This window comes from Coccinella septempunctata, chromosome 1, assembly GCF_907165205.1.
Source record: "Coccinella septempunctata chromosome 1, icCocSept1.1, whole genome shotgun sequence".
Classification (NCBI taxonomy): Eukaryota; Metazoa; Arthropoda; class Insecta; order Coleoptera; family Coccinellidae; genus Coccinella; species Coccinella septempunctata.
Genome location: NC_058189.1, coordinates 14,034,060 through 14,055,801, shown reverse-complemented (window position 1 = coordinate 14,055,801; position 21,742 = coordinate 14,034,060). Strand labels below are relative to the sequence as shown.

Sequence of the window (21,742 nt, the reverse complement as noted above, 5' to 3'; positions counted from 1 at the left end):
ATGTATGCATATTGTAGGAAATTGAAAAATGAATTATATGAAATAACTTACCAAATGTTTTTCCTCAATAATTCACTTCATAAAATGGACTGAAAAGTTCGAAATATTTCCTCCTTGCCCCTAGCCATGAATAATTACTATTTCTATGATCTTGCTATACGAAGGAATGGATGTAGGCAAAACATACTGAACAAGTTGTAATAGTAAGTTTCTTCCAAGCACCCACTTTTGAAGAGTAGATTCAAATACGTACCTGAAAAAAAATATCATAAATGGATCAAGTCAATACGGGTGAATAATGGACGAAATTGATTCAGATAATAATATACACACTCTGATATATCAAGAAATCTTACGATCTAAATCGAACTAAAAAGCCACCATCACTCAACGTATTAACAGAAATATATATATATATATATATATATATCATTCATTCATTATGTTGGGTATCTAGGTTAGGATAACTTTTGTATTGTTCATTTATTTCGTATAAACGTTTCGGCGTATGCCTTCTTCAGTATACATTACATCTAAAAACAACAAAAAATTAATATGATAAAATCATGATTGTGTAAATATCCTACTTTATGTTTTCATCATCGTTTTGGTTTCGTCTGTTGTGTATTGTCTTGTCAACTATGTCATTGTTTTGTACGTCAGCAGAGTCTTGTCTTCTTCTTTCATTTGATGGTCTTCGCAACAATGGCATATATATATGACTTAGGTTTTTCGTGTCTTGTTTGTCGTTTACTACATTTTCGCTATTTATCTGAATATGGATCATTTCTAATATTTCTCTACGTTTTTGTTGAGGTTCGATTCCCAAAATTTTTGTGTCTTCGTAATTGAACTCATGTTTGCTTGTGTTCTTATGTTTATTAAGAGCTGTGGTAGCGTTCTTCGTGTATTTATGTACGTTATATAATATACAATACAATCAAACCGTACAACCGTGAAATAGTATATAGGCCATGTAATCAAATCAGTAGTGTGTTTAGCAAATTGAAAGCACCAACAACCAAAACCAAAAAATCACAAGTCGTGTATAGTATACCATGCAAGGACTGTGACAAACAGTACATAGGACAGACTTCACAAAGACTAAAAGACAGACTAAACGCACATAAATACACGAAGAACGCTACCACAGCTCTTAATAAACATAAGAACACAAGCAAACATGAGTTCAATTACGAAGACACAAAAATTTTGGGAATCGAACCTCAACAAAAACGTAGAGAAATATTGGAAATGATCCATATTCAGATAAATAGCGAAAATGTAGTAAACGACAAACAAGACACGAAAAACCTAAGTCATATATATATGCCATTGTTGCGAAGACCATCAAATGAAAGAAGAAGACAAGACTCTGCTGACGTACAAAACAATGACATAGTTGACAAGACAATACACAACAGACGAAACCAAAACGATGATGAAAACATAAAGTAGGATATTTACACAATCATGATTTTATTATATTAATTTTTTGTTGTTTTTAGATGTAATGTATACTGAAGAAGGCATACGCCGAAACGTTTATACGAAATAAATGAACAATACGAAAGTTATCCTAACCTAGATACCCAACATAATGAATGAATGATACATATAAAATACTAGGTAAAAAACAAACGTTATACTATATATATATATATATATATATATATATATATTATCAAAAACCCCAATTACCATAAAAATGGTGTAGGGAATAATATTACAAATCAAAAATACAATTCTGGTTATTAATAAATTAAAAAAAAATTGTTCCATTTCCATCATTGGATTTCCCTTCCATGCACGAACTGGGTCCATAGTCTCTTATCCATAGCCATAGTTCTTGCTTCATTCCATGTTTGTCCTTTTCCATTAATTATTTCGGTTATAGTGTTATTCCAGGTTTGTTCTGGTCTTCCTCTTTTCTTTCTCTTTTGGATTTTGGCCTCCCATATTTGTTTCACAGGTCTTGCGTTGTTCATTCTATTTGAATGTCCCCACCAGCTGAGTTGCCTTCTGTCTATAAAATCCTGTAATGGCTCTATCTCTAGATCTTGAAGTATTTTCTCATTCTTTATTCTATGCATTTTCGTCACTCCTTTCGCTCTTCTAAGATATTTCATTTCAACCGCTTTGATCTTACTCTTCTGTTTTCTATTTAATGCCCATGACTCGCATGCAAAGGTCAGTGTCGGTCTATAGACTGCTTTGTACACTTTAATCTTTGTGTTTTGAGAAATCTCTCTTTTGCTTATGAAGCTGGTATTCATCATATGGAATAATTTTATTGTACTTTCTATCCTTCCATTAATTTCTATGTCCTGTTTTCCATCCTCACTCAATTCTACTCCCAAGTATCTAAAAGTCTTCACCTGTTCTATTTTCGTTCCATCCAATTGTATTTTTATTTCTTCGGGGTTGCCTATCACCATGACTTTTGTCTTGGTCTTATTAATTTCCATTCCGAAATCCCTAGTTATCTCATTCCAGATCTCCATGTTCCTCTGTAGATCCTTTTCTCGTCCATTGATCACGATGATGTCGTCCACAAATGCGCACTCTGATATTTCCACCCTCTGTAAATTTTTGTATCCGACTTGATATTTCTTAGTTCTTTTTGTGACTTCTTTCAGTATTTCATCCATAAATATTAGGAACAGCACCGGACTCAAACTTCCTCCTTGTCTTAATCCTGCTTTTGTATGGAATGTTTCTGATGTCCTATTCAGGCTTATAACTTGATTTTTATTCAGTTTGTATATGTTCTTTATGACCTTCAACAACTTTTCATTTACTCCTCTTCTTTCCAGTATATTCCACAATTTCTCTCTCTTCACCTTATCGATAGCCTTCACTAGGTCTATGAAGCCTACATATAAGTTTCTGTTCTCCGTTCTTGCTTTTTCACATAATATCTTCATAGTAAAAACATGGTCTTGAATGCTTCTTCCTCTCCTGAAGCCGCTCTGTGTTTCCTCCAGTGTTGTTTCGACTTTCTCTCTGATTTTTTTGTCCAATATTTTCTCATACAATTTCATAGCGGTGCTTAATAAAGTTATTCCTCGATAGTTATCACAATTCTGTTTGTCACCTTTTTTATATATCGGGACTATTAAGGCTGTCTGCCAATCCTCTGGAATTATTTCATCCTTCCACACCCTCTCAAAGATCCTCAGCAAATTTTCCAGTCCATTATTACCTAAGTTCTTAATCATTTCCGATGTGATCTTGTCACATCCAGGCGCTTTTCCATTCTTCAATGTTTTTATCGCCTGCTTTAGCTCCTCCATTGTTATTCTTCCACCCTCATAGTCATCAACATTTTCCGGTTTTCCATATGATTCTTCTCTTTCGTCCTGTCCACCATCCAATAGTTCTAAAAAATATTCTCCTTGGTCCACCACGCTGTTTGCTTTTTCTTATTTGATTTCTTGTAGCTTCCACAAGCTTCTTTTGCCGTTTCTATGACTATGTTTTTAAAGTCATTCCACATGTTTTCCAATGAAGAGTCCTTCATCTGATTGTTTTCCTGCTCAAATCTTTTTTCCGTTGCCACTCTGTATAATTCTGATACCTCCTTGTTTGATAGTCTATATGTTCTTATGCATTCGTGTTCTATTTTCTTTTCTCTGCTTTCGAGCTTCTTTATTTTACCATTGGTATCCACTTTTAATTTAGTTAATACCACGTAGTGATCACTTCCGATATCTGGTCTTCTTCTCACTCTTGTATCCAGAATAATTGACCTTTGTTCTCTCTGTAGTAGGACGTAATCTATTATCGATTTCTCTCCGCGACTTTTAACCTCCCTTGTGTATCTATGAATGTTCTTGTGTTCAAATAATGTATTTGTTATTAACATATTATTTAATAAACAAAAATTAAGTAGTCGCTCACCATTATTATTCCTTATGGTTTCTCCAAATGGTCCCATTACCTCCTTGTACATCCTGTCCATTCTACCCACTCTACCATTGTAATCGCCCAATATAATTATGATTCCCTTGGCTTCTTCGGTGACCATTGTTAGATCCTCCCAAAATTTGTCCTTAGTTTCAGTATTGTCATCTTCATTTGGGCCATATACCACTATTATTGTCTTGATTTCATTGTTCAAGTGCTTAATCTCCACTGATAATATCCGGTCTGACCAATTTCTCCACCCATATACACTCTCACATATTCTTCTACTTATCAGACATCCAACTCCTGATTGTGCCCTCCTGTCTTTCTCTACTCCACTATATATTAATAGATGATCATTTTTTGTTCTTGTTGATCCTTCCCCTTTTTTTTTTGTTTCAGTTATTGCCAATAATTCCAGTCCTATATCCTCAAATTCAGCCTCCAGTTCATCCTCTTTTCCCTGTATACCCCTTACATTCCAAGTTGCTATCTTCCACATACACTCCGACTTCAACTTCTTCGATTTATTGTTTTCTTGTCCTCTTTCATGCTTTGTCTTCCCCTCCTTTTTGGTCCCCGCTTGCATGGTTATTTCTAGTTTTTTGGTTGCGATTTTTCTATTTTTCCTCTCTCCTCATTCCATCTGTACCTCACGTTGTCTATGATCAATTTTTGAAAACCTTCCTTAACATTCTTCCCTGCGTTTTTCTCCTCCTTTACAAATGTCCTCAATTTTCTCTGTATTTCCCTTTGTGCTTTCGTCATATCGTTGTTGATGTACACTATTTCCCCTTCCATCTTCATCAATTTACTCTTGTTTTTCATCACCTTCAATTTCTCAGATTCAGTCTCCAACTCAACTACATAAGTTTTCACGCCTATTTTCCTGGTTGCTTTGAACTTAGGTTCTATCTCCAAGTTCTTTTTGAAGAAATTCTTCATCTCGGTTTCCACTGAATCTTGTTGAGTATCATTTATATCTAGACCACTTATGACTATGTTATTCCTCCTTTTATCTCTATCCATACTCTCTAGTTTAGAGTTTATCATCTTTATTTCCGTTTTAAGTTTTTCGTTTTCTTCCTTGATGTCTTCATTTTCCTTTCTCAACTTTTTCATCTCTTTCTGGTAATTTCGCTGTTCCTCTCTTATTTCTCTCATTTCCTTTATCATAACCTGCATCATTTCCATCATTTGATCCATTTTATCATCTTTGATGATGCTTGATATGGGTTTTTGTGGTGATCGAAATACTTTCTTACTTGTTGTAAACATTTCTCCCTCATCGTCCTCGTCCCTTCTTCTCTTTCCTTCGTCGCTTGTATAATCTTCATTACTCATTTTGTTATTCTCTTCTGTCTGCAATCTTCAAGATATAACCGAGTCCACCACTGTTTCGGAATCCGGTATCAAGATCGCTTATCGGCGGCAATAACGTTCGTTATTTCTGGCGACAGCTGGTTTCCTTTTCTGTTGTTAAATTTTCAACCCGAATTGTTCGTTATTATTTACTTATTTACGGATAATTTGCTCTCAAAAACTATATTCTTCAACTCAGTATCCACCAGTGTATCTTCAATAAGCCTGATGTTCACTTTTGAAAATTTCCCGCTCGTAATTTTCGAGTATATCGAGTTTAATTACGGAGCTCCGAATTTCGCGTACACCAGCCTTTTCTCTTCGTCATGATCAGAAATACCGTCTAGAAAGAATGGGTGCTGACTATGGTTTCGGTCCCATTTGCCTCCTCAGAGCAAAACAACTCTCACCTCAATGGAAATGAAATAAATTGATAGCTTAAGTACATAGAGGGAAGATTAAAATATCCCTGACATAATTTTTTGTTCATACTACAGCTCCGAGGATAAAAATGAACAGTGCATATTCCTCATTTTTCAAGTTCAAAACGGCCGGCCAAGAAAATTTGTCGGTAAAGGAATGTATCAGAAGGTACTCAGAAAAACCACCTCTATCGATGATAATGAACCGATATTCGATATTTCAAAATTTGGGATTTTCATCCACGAAAAATGGGTGCTTGGCGAAATAAATTTTCTTGGCCATTTTAAACTTTCAAAATAGGAAAGAGGAACATACTCCCGATCGTAGAATGAATGAATTAGTTAGAGCTCTAGGGCTGAAAGAAATAGAAATTTTTCTCATTTCTCTATCAATTTTATTGGCCAGTCGTTTTACACATTTGAAAAAATATGAGGAGCATGCTCTCGATCGTCTACAGAATAGTGGTGGTTCATTTTAATCGTTGGACTTGGGACTCTAGGGCTTTCCTTATGAAAAAAAAACTTATATTAGGATATTTATTCAATCCTCAATTTACTCTATACATACATTTCTTTGACCGTCTATTTTGAACTGATATTTCTCCCTGAGTAGAAATCCGTAAAATATTCTGAATAGAAAAAAAAGTATGAAATTGTAGATTATAAACTCATAACTCAAATTTATAATCCTTAGTAAGAAGTCACTCCATCCCTCCCTGCATATATCTTATTATTCGCTTGGCATTCTATTTTAAAAAAGGAAAAACAGACTGCAGTATTGATATCAAACATACTGTATTTACAGTGGTGGAATAGTCGTTCTTGAAACTGGACGGCCGGGGGTAAACCCGTATAAATCGGGTTGATTTGATTGATTGATTTTATTTTCGCTTATGACTTTTTTTTATTGGTTTGGTGGTAAAAGATGGCTCTACCGAAAAAATAGATCGCTGGGCTTATTATTACATGCACAACGAATTTTTCTCTGATATTGCGTGTAGATAAATATTATTTCAATTATCGTTACTTCGGAGGTGCTTCACATCTTCGAGGGCAGCGTCTCGAGACGAAAATCCCCGTTTCTGTTATCTCATCTTCCCACCAATCGTTAGACCATGCCGTCTTATCTCGCCTACAATAATGTGGCATTATTGAACCACGTGAATTGAGGCTCACAGCGATATCAACACGTAACCTTATTATAACTTTCTGAGTGGAATTCAATACTCGGTGTGAGATGCGATCCGACCATTTAACTTTGCAGACTACAACAAAATAGATATACCTAGCTTTTTTTTCCGAACGAACGCCGAACGTAATACAAAACTGAAGTGATATACAGGGTTTCCTACCCAGGGTGGCCTATTAGACGTTTACTGAGAACGGATCATAGGATTGTTCTGAAAATTTCGGTACTAGAGTTTACTCTTCTGATCTGAAATATTTTCAATGTTGCGACGCTTATACGAAAAAATACTACAAACTTCGTTATTTCACAGGAACAGCATTTGTAGATTTATCTGCAGCATATGACAGCATGGAAGGATGGTCTAATTTTCGAACTTTATACTCACCTGAAGTGTGGAAGGATGGTTCGCTTACTAGAAAACATGCTGTCAGATAGAAGGTTCCGTGTTTTAGTTGATGATAACAGTAGTAATTTCAAAACTTTGAATAACGGCTTCCACAAGGATCAGTTTTAGCAGCTCTTCTTTTCAATCTATATCTGTGTAATATCCCCCACGACTTCTTCTGAGAAATATCGCCTATGCGGCCAATATGGCTTGTACCAATTTTTCCAAAACTAACCAACTGTAGTAGGGTACGTAACCTCCACATCATCTAGGCTCTTCATTTGGTCGTCTCAGTTGATCCCTGTGTCGCACCGAGTGCGCATGTGTGAAGTCTGTGCGGAAATTGAAAATTATCGGAAGAGATCTTATTTTTTTAATAAGTTAAGTTAAACTTATTCTCCCTCGTTATGCATTATCTTTTTTCATATTGCGGTTGCATAGTAATGTAGGTAATCTATAAGACTATATTGTAGTGGCATTTTCTGAAAGAATTGTCCTTAAATTCTCAGGTTATATTCTTTATGATCAGAAAAGAACCCTGCGGACATTATGGCAATGTAGGTGGCAACTACCAGGCCATATTGTCCACCCGTTATCTCGTCTTTCTAAACGGCTATTTTTTTCTCCCAAGACAATGGCTATAAGAAAACCCGTTGCAGATAGGAAACGACAAGCTTGGTGCGAGGAGTTCATGAAAAAATCGAAAAGAAGAAAATGGGTTAATTGAAAGGCTACTAAACTGAACAATGTACCCCGAACAACTTTGAGACATTTGGCATCTAAAGAAGATCTACCAGCCGAGAAAGCGACTTTTGCGAAATTAGGAAGAAAATCCACCTTACAATGGCCTGGACCATAGGGACCTACCTTGTTTGAATTCTAACGAACATTTGATTTTGACAAGAAGGGTTGTTTGAGTTATGTTTCGATGTTGATTAGCTTTGACTTATCATTGTTGTTTACTTTTAAGTTCAAAGAAGAGATACATCGAATAAAGATTGTTCGATCTTATAAATTTTATATAGTATTTCCAAAAAGACTTATGGTGTGCCATATTACCCGAAATATCATTCGTCGAATTTTCAACCTTAGTTGTCGTACATCCTATAGACCAATTTTTATCGCTAATAATATTCTATCTCTGAGATGTACCCACATATTTAAAAGCCTGCTGGATGCTAAAGAAAATGAAAGGAAGTGGACAAGGTTGTCTAATAACCATGAACATGGTACAAGGAATCAGGATATTTTACTTGTGCCTAAACATAGGACTCAGAAGTTTGAAAGATCCCCAATGTACCAGTGTATCAAAATGTATAATAACCTTCCAAAATTTTTCAAATCTCTTAATTAACTACCTAGTGTTTAAGAATAAGGTAAAACATATATTGTTATCGAAGTGTTATTACTCTGCAGCAGAATATGTCCAGGATTGTCCACTAATGTTTAATGTAAATTGAAATGCTTATTTGTATCTTGACCTGTACCATACACTACGTATCTTGGGGGATCAAGAAATATCAATTAATCAATAAATATTATTATTACTATTATTATTATCTCAGAAAGTATCAGGAATAGGAATAGATCAATAGATCAATACGTATTTTGAACTTTTATTTACAAATTTGACAAGAACAGAAAATAATGAAACTAAATGTAATTGGTGTTTCTCAATTCCATTTTTCCACTCTTCTGTGACAAATATAGATGTTTCGGTAATGAGCTTAAAAAATTTTAAAAAAATTGAATTTTGGGGTGCAATTGAATGTTTCGTTGTTAGACTGTGGACCACAACACAGCTCACAACATGTGAGTCGGTCATTCATTGATTTTTATTTTCAGTGCTCCGAAGTAGGTAAAATTATCAGGGCGTAAAGGCCTGCAAACACTACTGACTACAGACACATGTGCAGTGAACATTTTACGATTTTACTGCAAGTCAATTGAGAACTGTTCATCCACGTAAATTGTAGTATGCAGGAAGCAACCCTTGCATGAAGGGCTCATTTAGGGGAATTTATGAACTTTATACGTCCATTCAAAGATTCTCAATTACTACACCTTCAATATATTCAGAAATGAGAAGGTTTTATTTATTTCGATTGGGGAATCGCTTGATTTTTAAATTGTTGTTTGGAGGGTCAAAGTTTTATGAGATCAGCTGTGAGTGTTTTGTTCATACATAATTCAATTTGTATATTGTGTCATAAAGAGACCATGCCATAACAATAAGCATAAAAAAACTATACTGACGGTATGATATACAGGTCTTGTACACCTGTAAGGTTTTTTTTATTGTGGTTCTGAAAATTCTGTAAATAATATGTACTTAAATAACTGAAATGTGTATGCTATGATGGTGTATGGAATATTTGTTCATACTAATTTCTGATATAAATTGTGCAAATTTATTGATTCAAAACAGCGTATTGCACAGAAATAACACCTTTTACGCCCATAAAGTAGATCCCATATATTCTTTGTGTCCTTGTCAAAGCTGCATTCGTTATCCATAATTTAAAATTTTTGTAAATTTTTTATAAATTGTAAATGAAAATATAGCACAGACCAGAGTATGTATTTCATGGATATCAATTGATTCCAGACAATGTTCAGATGAAAACTAACATCCTGGTCGCAAAACACAACCATACTTTTGTTTTGTCGCTCATCAGGTTTGTTTTCTAGTCTTTCTACTTTATAATCTTTGTATTGAACAGACTTCACTGTGTTTTTCATGCAGCAACGCTGTATAGTTTTCTTACAGTGGCTGGATTTCAGTGTTTGCTGGGACAGTCGCGCGAGGGCTTTTGGTAATTCAAATGTAGATTGCAGCGACATGATGATGACAGTTTGAAGTAAAAAGTTAATGCGGTAATTGTCATTTTTGAAGGGGATTTTGAGATTTTCTCCATATGAATCCATTTTTCTCAATTTTTACTAAGTTCGAAAAATACACTCCGTCGCCTCTCTCTACTCCTATTGTTCTTTTTATCGAGTTTAGTGGGAAAGATTCGATTAAAAGAACGATAGGAGTAGAGAGAGGCGATGGAGTGTATTTTTCGAACTTAGTATTTGAAGATCGGTTGTCGAAACTGGATTCAATTGTTTTAATTATTATCAATTTTAGGTCAATAAATGTCATGAAGTATAAGTATTTATGAAAAAACTTCCGACTATATTCTGAATCAGCTGGTAACAAGAGAGCGGTATTTTTTTGAATCCAAAGTTCTTAGCTTTTTACACGATCATAATAGAAGGAAATTGATTATATGGAGAGCCACAACTATGATAGCTTGCCTTTTTCATTATATACAATGGCTAAAATTGCAACATTGGTGTTAAGAAAACTTGTCCAAGTTGAACTGGAAATCGGAAATGATTTTCTAAATGAATTTTGTGTGAATGTTATCGAAATTCGTAAGTATATCAACTCACTATGTGGAAACAGTACTCTCTGGGGGAAACAGATTTATTTTTTGTGTAAAGCCTTTCATTTTGAGGGTAGGTCAGTTAATTCACCTTGTATTCTTCGTAAACAATTTGAAATATACAAAAGTTTCACCGTGCTATAAAGACGAGATATGCCCTTGAACATTGACTCAACGTTCATTTCATCGTGAAAAATAGTAAAAACTGATAGCTTCACAGAAAGTCGTAATTGAAGATTTGCTCAAAGGATGCAATTTATGACAACTTCACTTATCTTTTCCCATTGTTACGAGATAGAATAAGATATTTGCAACAAATTAAGTTATAAATTTTATGAAAACCTTTATTGAAACACCAAAATATTCTTCTTTCTTCGATGTAAATAAACAAAAGTACATCAACTTTTTATTTACAAAAATTAACACCAGGGGCGTATCGCTTGTTTGGAATTCCTATTTAGAAGAAATTCATACCTTCAAAGCCTATCCAAATTACTGCGTGGCGATGTGACAACCAGACATCATAGGGAGTAGGAAATACGTACAAAATGACATATATGTACAAAATGACATAGTAACCTTATTTCAAAATTGGTGTGCTTTAGCGACTTTCCAACACCTGTACCATGTTAAGGCAGCCATATTAACAATACTGTGAAATATTGAGCGCCATTGTCACAGTCGCGCCGTAGTAATCAGTTCGAACGTGTTTCGTGCCTACAAAAATTTATTTTACAGTGATTTTCTCCTTTCTCTCTGGTGAGTTATTTGTTGCTTTTTCGTGATTATTGCTATTAAAATCGATAAACTATGGAAGTATCTAGTGATTCCAGTTAATTTCATTGCAATTATTGGTTGTTTTATGAAATTGTGATTTTTTATTGTGTTTTGTTTACATTTTGCCAAAATTACATACACATACAATGGACGAAATGACATAGTATGTCATTTTGTCCGTAAAGTTTCTGTTAATATGCATTTATCATTTTGTTTAAGTGATATACCGTGAAACTACGAAAGAAAAACTAATCGGTAGTCTTGGAGCCAAGAATCTATGAGTAAGGCTATTAAAGCATGGAAGCAGACAACGGGAAGCATTTGGTATTATTTTGGCTTATGCGCTGATATCCCAAAGTCTACCTAATGATATACTTGTAAATTGTGTTGTTAATATTTTAGTATGTCATTTTGTCCGTACTATACAGGCTGTCCCAGAACTCAACGTCAAGCCGAAACGGGGTGACAGGATTGATTGTAACCATCATAAGAAAAATCAGAAAAAAATCTATCCCATGCAGTTTGAAAATTATGGGCATTTAAAAGAACCTAAAAATTTGGTCGAAGTGTAACCATTTTTCGGTTATTGTGGTTAATTTTTATTATTTTTGTTCATTTAAGCTTTAGAACCGTAACCCTAAATAACATTTCTAGAATCACAGTCGAAAATAATGACACAATTGCCCCAAGTTTCTCAGAATTAATACTATTTGTTAAACTATGAATTTAAAATTTTCAAAAAAATTTGTCGACTTTGATAGGCCCTCCTTTAAAGAAAATGTACTAGAGTGCCTTGGCAAATGCCATTGAAAGTTGGCGCATTTAATCAGGATTGTAAAATGGTACAATACTTGTTAGTTTCATACTAAAGAAAAAACGAAAAAAATAAAAACCTCAAGTAACCCGATTTTTGCTAACCCATTCTACTCAGTAAAAATGTTTTTTATTGGCACAAGTTCTTGGTAGGTTCTTAATTTTACGGCAAAATGATGAGAGAGATGGATAGTGGACATGTTTGCTAAGAGCGAGCGAGACAGATAGTGACGCCACGCAGTGAGACGATGATGCGTCATTTAAACGAATGCGAATGAAACAGATACATGTGGACTGAAATTTTAAACGGCAAAATTGTTGGACCTTTTGAGCTGCCTGAGAACTTGAATGGCACGAATAACCTACATTTTTTACAAGAAAATTTACCAACTTTATTAAAACACGTACCACTAACAGATCGTCGCCATATGTGGTATCAACAAGATGGCTGCCCAGCGCATTACGCAGTGCAAGTGAGAGATTTCCTTGACCAGGAATATCCGGGAAGGTGGATTGGACGTTCAGGCACTATCTCATGGCCAGCCCGTTCCCCAGATTTAAATCCCCTGGATTTTTTCTATTGGGGCTTTCTCAAGGAAAAAAAAAGTTTATTCAAAGCCCATTGAGAGCGTAGCCGAGCTGCGTGAACGAATTTCTCAAGTTGCTGAGGACATCAACTCTCGAGGATATGCCCGGCTAAGGCGGCTAATAAGTAGATCTTTTTTAAGAAGATGTAGGGCGTGTATTGAGGCTGATGGTAAACAATTTGAACATTTGTTGTAATAAAAAATGTTATTTCCCTATCTGACTTTTATTCCAGTAAACCTAAACTAAACTATGACAAGATTTTTCATTATTTTATTAATTTTACTTACTTTTGTTGACTTTGGTAAAAGTGGCGTCACTATCAGTCTCGCTCGCTCATGGCAAACATGTCCACTATACATCTCTCTCATCATTTTGCCGTAAAATTAAGAACCTACCAAAAACTTCAGCGAATAAAAAACATTTTGACTGAGTAGAATTGGTTAGCAAAAATCGGGTTTCTTGAGGTTTTTATTTTTTTCTTCTTTTTTTTAGTATGAAACTAACAAGTATTGTACCATTTTACAATGCTGAAGATTAAATGCGCCAACTTTTAATGGCATTTGCCAAGGCACTCTAGTACAGGAGGGCCTATCAAAAATGACAAATTTTGAAAATTTTGAATTCATAGTTTAACAAATAGTATTAATTCTGAGAAACTTGCGGCAATTGTGTCATTATTTTTGACTGTGATTCAAGAAATGTTATTTAGGGTTACGTTTCCAAAGCTCAAATGAACAAAAATAATAAAAATTAACCACAATGACCGAAAAATGGTTACACCAAATTTTTAGGTTTTTTTTTAAATGCCCATAATTTTCAAACTGCTTGGGATATATTTCTCTCTGATTTTTCTTATAATGGTTACAATCAATCCTGTCACCCCGTTTCGGCTTGACGTTGAGTTCTGGGGCACCCTGTATATGGACAAAATGGTTTTTGTGATCAGTTGCATATTTTCTTAATATCAAATCAAAAGGCTTTGATACTTATGGTCAATGAACCTAAAATGAGTAAAAACCAAGGAGATTGATTAAAATTGCGTTAAATAAATAAATATGATGAAAAAACAAAACACTATGTCATTTTTCACGTACCACTATAATAAGGCTATGTTATCTCAAATAAATGTTATTCATTCATGTCGTAGTTGTGAATTGAAATGATATCTCAATGCGAGAGCAATCTTTCATATTCACATTGGCGCATTCCTGCAGTTCGAAATGACCGCATAAATCCAATATACGCCAGGAATTCATCGTCATATTGCATCGAATACTGATTAATCAGATTAATTATCCGCGTTCAAATCACTTCGACACGCAAAGCAGGAGGCCCTATTGCGTAGCGTAGTGGTTGTGCACACAAACTGTTTGTTATGTTGCATTCGGCGATTATGAATAGTTAATTCTAAAATTTGTGAGTATTCAGCGTAATAGCATGCCTCGTGATCCTGAGGATGTTCGAATCGGGAAACGTGACCGATATTTCACCCGCGGGAAGAAAAACGTGATTGTGGGTAACTCCTCTTGATTAACGCATAAACTTCTAGTTTTGTTCGCAGGGAACAAAGCAACTCCTGGATGTGTAATCGATCCAAATTGAATTTTATACGGTATACTTATTTCAATAATGGTAGAATTTTGTGATTGAGTACCTAATCTTTTGATCATCGATAATTCAAGTAGACAACAGGAAGATGGAAAAGTAATGAGAAAATCACTGATATGAAGTTAGAAGCCTGCAACTCCGAAGCTATGCCGATTTTGACCATTAACGAATTCAACCGGCACCCTTAACCTACCCTAAAAATTTCAGTTTTTAGGAATTTTCCTTCAGAAAATTACTGAAAAAAATTCCTGTTGATCTATACAGGGTGAGTCCTTGACCTGAACATATATTTTAAAGAAATGAAGGTTTTAGCGGCATGCAGATATATTTCAGATACTAAAACTATCATCACAATATATTTTAACAGATGATTCCTGAGGTCAAAAAACAAAACACTTTCTCCTTATACTTTTTTTTCCAATTCGACTCGGCTGAAAAGATTTACACTGTTAAAAATCCTGTTAATGTTATATCTCACAAACGATTTTATCGAGTGGAATTAATTTTGGAATATAGTTTTTTATTGACGTGATGAATCTTCTCCGAACACAAAATTCCAATCTGAACCTTCTTGTTTGTTCATTATGGCCATTACATACCATAAAAATACCAGAAATTCACAGAACTCCTGAAAGTAAAAAGTAAGTTGAACGCTACCTAACTTTTCTTTTGGAAAATAAAAGTGTTCTTTATATTTTCTCATATAATTCGCCGTTTTCGAGTTATTTTTTATTCAAAGTTAAAAATATCTCTGAAATTCGAAAAATTGGAAGAATTGGTTTGAAAGATCCACAACCATCAACCTCAAAACATAACACATCACAGATGAGGAGTGCCATATACAGGGTGGCCATTTGAAAACGAAACAGACGAGATTACAGACGAAATAAATTTTTTCGATAGCTCGGACAGGTCGATTTCTGTTTCGAGGGGGACAACTTAAGATGTATGTTACGGACGCATAGCGCTTCAACCCTTGCTACTACAACCCTCACCCCAAATTTTTGAATAGGGAAGATGGGGTGAGTGATACCTCATTTGAAAGGTATTTTTATACTAATTTCAGCACAGTAATTGTTTTTTCATTTTATGCATTAGTTCTCGAAATATTCTTAACTAAGTATTTGAAAATGAAGTGGTGTTTTCATGGCACTTGTAGTGTTTTTTTGTGAAAAATCGACATTTTGAGCTTCAAAACAACCATGACTGTGGCTTCCTTCCTCCAATCCACTGACATAGAAATCTTTAATCAAGATGTCGAACAAACAAATCGTATTGCGAAGGAGCTCAATCTTGCTGAAACTCAATCTAAATTATCTTCGATATAATTTGCAGTATTTCCAATAACATGCGGTAACCACTGAATGGCCAACCAGATCGCCAGATCTGTCACCACTAGATTTCTTTCTTTGGGGCCACTTGAAGAGTAAAATTTACTCTACACAGCCCGATTCCATAGAAGATTTAAGAAGACGTATAGTGAACGAATGTCGTCAAATCACTCCAGAAATGCTGCAAAATGTGCGCCATCGTTTCGAACAAAACTTATTTCATTGTATGGAAGCTAATGGTGAACAATTTGAATATTTAATTAATTGATGTGAGTTTTTGATAAATTATTTACTTTACTTTGAAAAGTCTTATTTCTTAGATCAATACTTCAAATCGTTCTGATACCGTACAGTTGGAGAATGATTTCAGTGAATAAAACAGCTAGTCGAACATCTGACCCTAGTAGCATTAACACGTACGGTATGACTTCATTTGCCCAGTGGTAGATGTTTTGCAATTTCAAATACAAGTACGGAAATTTTGGTGTTTCGGAAGCACGAAATGTCAATTATTCGAAAAAAATTAATTTAAGTGATAACATTATCTAACGCATGAATATTTCGAGAACTAATGCATAAAATGAAAAAACAATTACTGTGCTGAAATCAGTATAAAAATACCTTTCAAATGAGGTGTCACTCACCCCATCTTCCCTATTCAAAAATTGGGGGTGAGGGTTGTAGTAGCAAGGGTTGAAGCGCTATGCGTCCGTAACCTACATCTTAAGTTGTCCCCCTCGAAACAGAAATCGACCTGTCCGAGCATTTCTATCGAAAAATTTTATTTCGTCTGTAATCTCGTCTGTTTCGTTTTCAAATGGCCACCCTGTATTTAGACGGTTATTCTGAAGGAAATTTTGCCATTATGTTGTTTTATGTTTGCAAACCTGACAAAGCAAACAGAAGTTTGAACGTTTAGACATGATTTGAAAATGGGATATGTTTGAATCTGGCCACTTTTGTACGAAATGAAATAAGCAACCATAAAAAATGATTACTTATGGAAGATAAATATAGAGATAATATGGGTGGTTATATTGAAATACTGATAAATACTTTTTTCTGTGCATGAATAGAATCAATGTTTCAATAAAAAATAGTAATAAGACCATAATTTTCATAGATTCTATAATGGCAATAATGGAATCAATGAAGAATTGAAACAACATTTATCATTCTCGAATTTTCAATTATTACCCCCACTAAAAGCGCGAATTACGTGAAGATGATTCCGGAAAAATACTTGAGGTCTAAGTTATCTATAAGAGGCGATTCATTCTTAAGATATCAAGTTATAATTATTTTTTTTACGATAGCCTACTTTATTTCTCTCCTCTCATAAGTAGCTATACCGTATCGTTGATGGTTGATTGTTCAATGTATAAGCTTTATACGACATATACATACCCCGTAATATTTTTTTTTCAATCGAAATATCCACGAAGGTTGAGCTTATACGTGTAGAGTTTTGTGGTTTTCAGATGGCCTACAGTAGAGTCGTCATTCCTAAATTTTTTGGATTGCTAACTTTGACACGGCAATATTTCGCATTTAGATTTCCTATGAGTGCAATTGAGTTATGTCTATCAGAAAGATATTGTTCCAAATGCGTTAAATTATACAAATTGAACTAAAAAACAAAATGCAAAATAATGAAACCATAAATATCTTCAATATACAGAATATCCGCATGCCAAGTATTGAAGGTAATACAATCAGATCCATCAGATCTTTCAATAAAGAATTCATTATTATTGAAAATAAATGCTGATATTATCTCTGTCGCCAATAAATGACATCGCTAATATTATAATATTTTCAAGTAATAATTCAATCATACGATATTGAAGGAAAAAAAGTCATTCTCTTAGATTCTGAAATCACACACTTTATGACACAAATTCATAAGTGAGAACTTCCATATATATACACTCGGTTGGCCATGAAATAATTTTTCAAGTTCTATCTCAAGAACGGTTTTGTCGAATGAAATTAATTTCGGAATCTTTTTCGAACACAAGATACGAGTATCACCCACGTCTTCCAGTTTTCTCATTATGACCATTACGTACCATAAAAATACCCAACTCTTGAAACAAACTCAGACGCCAACTAATGAATATTTGTGCGTTTTCTAAAATAAAAGTATTCTTCATATTTTCTCGTACAATGTGCCGTTTTCGAGTAATTTGATTTTCAAAAATAAAAAATATCTGTTATATTCGGAAAATTGGGTACTTTGGCTGAATGCAGCTCTGTTTAAAAGATCCACAGATGTGTTATGTAACAAATTTAGCTTGTTATTCTCAAGGGAATTTTGTTTCTCCAGGGGTGGCATAGCTTATTATCTTTTTAACAGGGCCGAATCGGAAAATATGGTATAGGAAACCTCAAGAATCTACTGTTGAAATATTTGTACTAGTCAAAAAATCACCCTGTATGATATTGAAATGAACAAACCGAGAGAACGAAAACGAAGTAAGAGAAACGGAAGAAAAATTTCAAAGAAGAAGAAAAGAAAGTTCAGAAATTTAGAATAAAAGCTTAAGGGCCCGGACTGAAATACCGGTTATGAAAACATAATAATCTATATTAATAAAAGAGGATTTATGGTTTACTTCAAAATGCTTTATTGTTCAAACGATCGTACCAAATTGGACAATTCTTTTTTTGTTGTGTTTATTATTGTTAGGGCAAGGTTTATATAACGAAATATTCCCAAAAAAAATTGTACGGAACAAAAAAAAAGGCATTCCTTTTTCTTACGACCAATCGAGCAATCACGATGAGTTAGTTATTATTATCTACCCTAGAAATAATTTAAATGGCAAAACTAGGTTTGCCGGCTCAGCTAATAATGTATGAAAAAGGATCAGTTCTTGGATAATAAGAGTTTGCTTGTTTTCTTTTTTTTTAACTAAGTATACCTATTATGTTGATAGTTCGTTGAAATAGAAAGAGATAAATGATCGTCCGGCCAATACCTGTCTCTTTTCTGTTGACATAGACGTAAGTGTGGACAAATCAAAATTATAGAAAAAGACAACTAGCTGACCTGATGTTCAGTTTCTCGCTGTCACTTTTTTGACCGTATTTCATGCACAGGAAAGGGAATGCTCATTCCATGTCTATTTATCTCTGGTATATACACACTTGATTACCGAGAGTTACCAGAGTAGTTAGTAAGGTTACTGTGGTGAGAGATATTGCACCGAAGTGTCAGAAATTTGTCATATGCGGACCAGCCCCTTACTAATCAAAAAACGGACCATACTCATAGTGTGGAATAGGGTACTCCATTTTATTGAACCGATGTGTTGAAGTTTCTATCTTTTTTATTGAAGCTAATAAGAAAATGCCTGCTTTTTGTTGTGCAGTCAAGTGTGAAAGTCTCGGAGAAAGTAGAGGTGAAAGAAACGATGTACAGTTGATTAGAATAACCGCTGTTCAGAATTAAAAAAAAAAAAAACTCGATTTAAACGAACTGTCCATGATGATCTTACGTCAGGAACAAAATTGTTTCCAAAACATGCAAAAAACACACTAAAACACAAACTTGAAATCAACAGAAACAGCAAGGGAATTATTGGAGGGTAAAGCTTGTGTGCCCCACGGCAACGAGCGGTCAGCTGATTTCGGCAAATCGTTAGAGTACCCTGTATGTCAAATTTCCGTGGTCAACCAAGAGCTCTTATGAAAGTGAATGGAGTATAACTACCTATTCGAAATGAAAAGTTAGTGTATTACGCCTGACATCTACAATTCAAAAGAATATTGAATGGAAATCGACTATAATCACAAGAGCCCTTATATTCAATATTTAAATATCGAAAAAACCTACCGTGTCCAATCTCAAATACCACTGACAAACCAATTCTGCCTATAATAGTGCCTTAATCGAAAATTTTGCCCTGCTTTCTGTATTTCCTTTGAAATATATTCTATTATGCATTGTCAATCATCATTGGAATGACGAAAACACGCACAATTTGAGCCCTATCGGAAGCCCGCAAAAGCACGAATAAATTGATTACTTTGAATTCATACCGAACTGACACGAAACCCGTTGTTATAAAGGTGGCTTAAACGTAAAGTCATCGACTATAACGATGATTCTACAAGAGTGACTAAGTTACTCAACAAAATTTTATCTGGAGGACAATAATGAGATTTTCCATTTCAGTTGGGGAGCCCAAGAGGGAAATTCGAGATTTACTCGAGCGTGTCAAATTAATATGAAGGGATATACCTTGCACCCTGTAGAGTACATCTACCAAAAATCAGATCTGTATATAGGGAGAAATGTTTGAGAATTTGAGAATTCTATGTACTTGAGCGTGTCAGATTGATATATGTGGTTCATTAAATGTTGAAAAGTATATATTCTCTCAATCTGACAATTTAAGCGTGACGAAAATGTTTGGGAGGGCGCCAAACTTGCGAAAAAAAACGTCACGTGTGCATTCGCGAGCGCGGTAGTTTTTTTTCTTATTTTGAAGCTAATGATTAGAAAAAATATATAATCATACAGTTTAAGCAAGCCAGAACAATTAAAATTGGCCATAAAGGTCACGAACATTAGTTTGTTTGAATAATCTCCTCTCCTGGGCCTCCAATTGTTTTTGCAGTCATTACAAAAGTTGCAGAGCATAACATTTTGTACAAATTTTGTTCAAAACAGTTTTTTCTACGTTCAAATTTTTTGATATATATGGCGATGAATGTACATTATACTGGATTTCTACATTGACTTTGGCCTTCCGTATGTATGGTTAAGCTCCTTGCTCCCATCGCCCTCTAACTCGAAAACGGTTAAGAGTATGTAAAACTGCTTCAGACAAAAGTTGTATAGAATTTTATTATACGCAACTTTCATAATGAATTCAGAACCGATTAGAGCTATAGGAAGGGAGATAATCTAAAAAACTGCCTTTTCATCATCTTCAAAGTGTCAGATTAAGAAAACCCTCCTGAATATGTGTCAGATTAATGGTTCAACTTGTCTGCAACAACGAGATTAACCATCTGTATGAAAATCTGACATGCTGAAGTATGTACAAGTAACGATTTTTTTCGGATCTTCGAGAACCCTAGCGCTTACCTCACCGCTGAAAGTGTATACATCATCGAACTTTTTTCTTTTTACCACCTAATCTTCAAAATCCACTAGGTCTCCACGACACTCGAGTAAATGCCTATTTAACATCGTCGGCTCCCTAACTATACTTATATACGCTGAAGATATTGCACTCGCATTCCATTCCTCTGATTTTAGATGCATAGAGAATAAGCTATTTACAGATTTAGAAATTTTGAGGAATTACTTTTTCGAGTGCATTTGTGTCCTAACCCCCCAGTGCGATGCACTACACTTCGAACGGTAGCCCAAGCTTTAAGATGTGAGATGTAAGTTTATTCATGATATTATACAGGGTGTCCGGGGAATAACTGTACATGCTCTCACCAGAGATAGAGTTGGACTAGCTGGTTACGGATTGACCATAAAAAATTAATTTCTGGATTTCCATAGAAAGCTACAGGGTGATTTTCCAACTTCATGGTAATACTTAGACCATCATAAAATCCAAACTTATTGGCGGATATTATTGAAACTTGGGAGGTTATTGACACATGCTAAGGTCAAGTCAGAAATATATCAATTATTTCATTATTCCAGGTCCGGACTCATTAATCTTCATTTAAAGTGTTCAGGGTAAAAAAAACACTTTGTATTTCGAATTACAAATGATTGATTCGCTTTTTAGGAAGAAGCTAAATTATGCTTCAATTTTTGGTATCGCTCAAAGTTGTCACATCAACAATTATTTTTTTATGAATTTTCGAATTTGGATAAAGTTCGCACAATTAAATTTTTCACCATGAAGAGAACTGAAAATCTCATGTTTGAATATAAAATGCGAAAG

At 34.5% G+C, this 21,742-nt stretch overlaps 1 protein-coding gene across 1 annotated transcript; it reads right to left on the bottom strand.

Moving 5' to 3' along the window:
- Positions 1 to 3,382: 3,382 nt before the first annotated feature.
- Positions 3,383 to 4,498, bottom strand: LOC123322735 (craniofacial development protein 2-like). Its single transcript, XM_044910728.1, has one exon. It carries the CDS (start codon positions 4,496 to 4,498, stop codon positions 3,383 to 3,385), a length of 1,116 nt encoding a protein of 371 aa, XP_044766663.1.
- Between the last annotated feature and the right edge of the window lie 17,244 nt (positions 4,499 to 21,742).

Excerpts from the sequence above, each read along its gene's own strand:
- LOC123322735 (XM_044910728.1), bottom strand. The coding sequence starts at position 4,498 with ATGCAAGCGGGGACCAAAAAGGAGGGGAAGACAAAGCATGAAAGAGGA.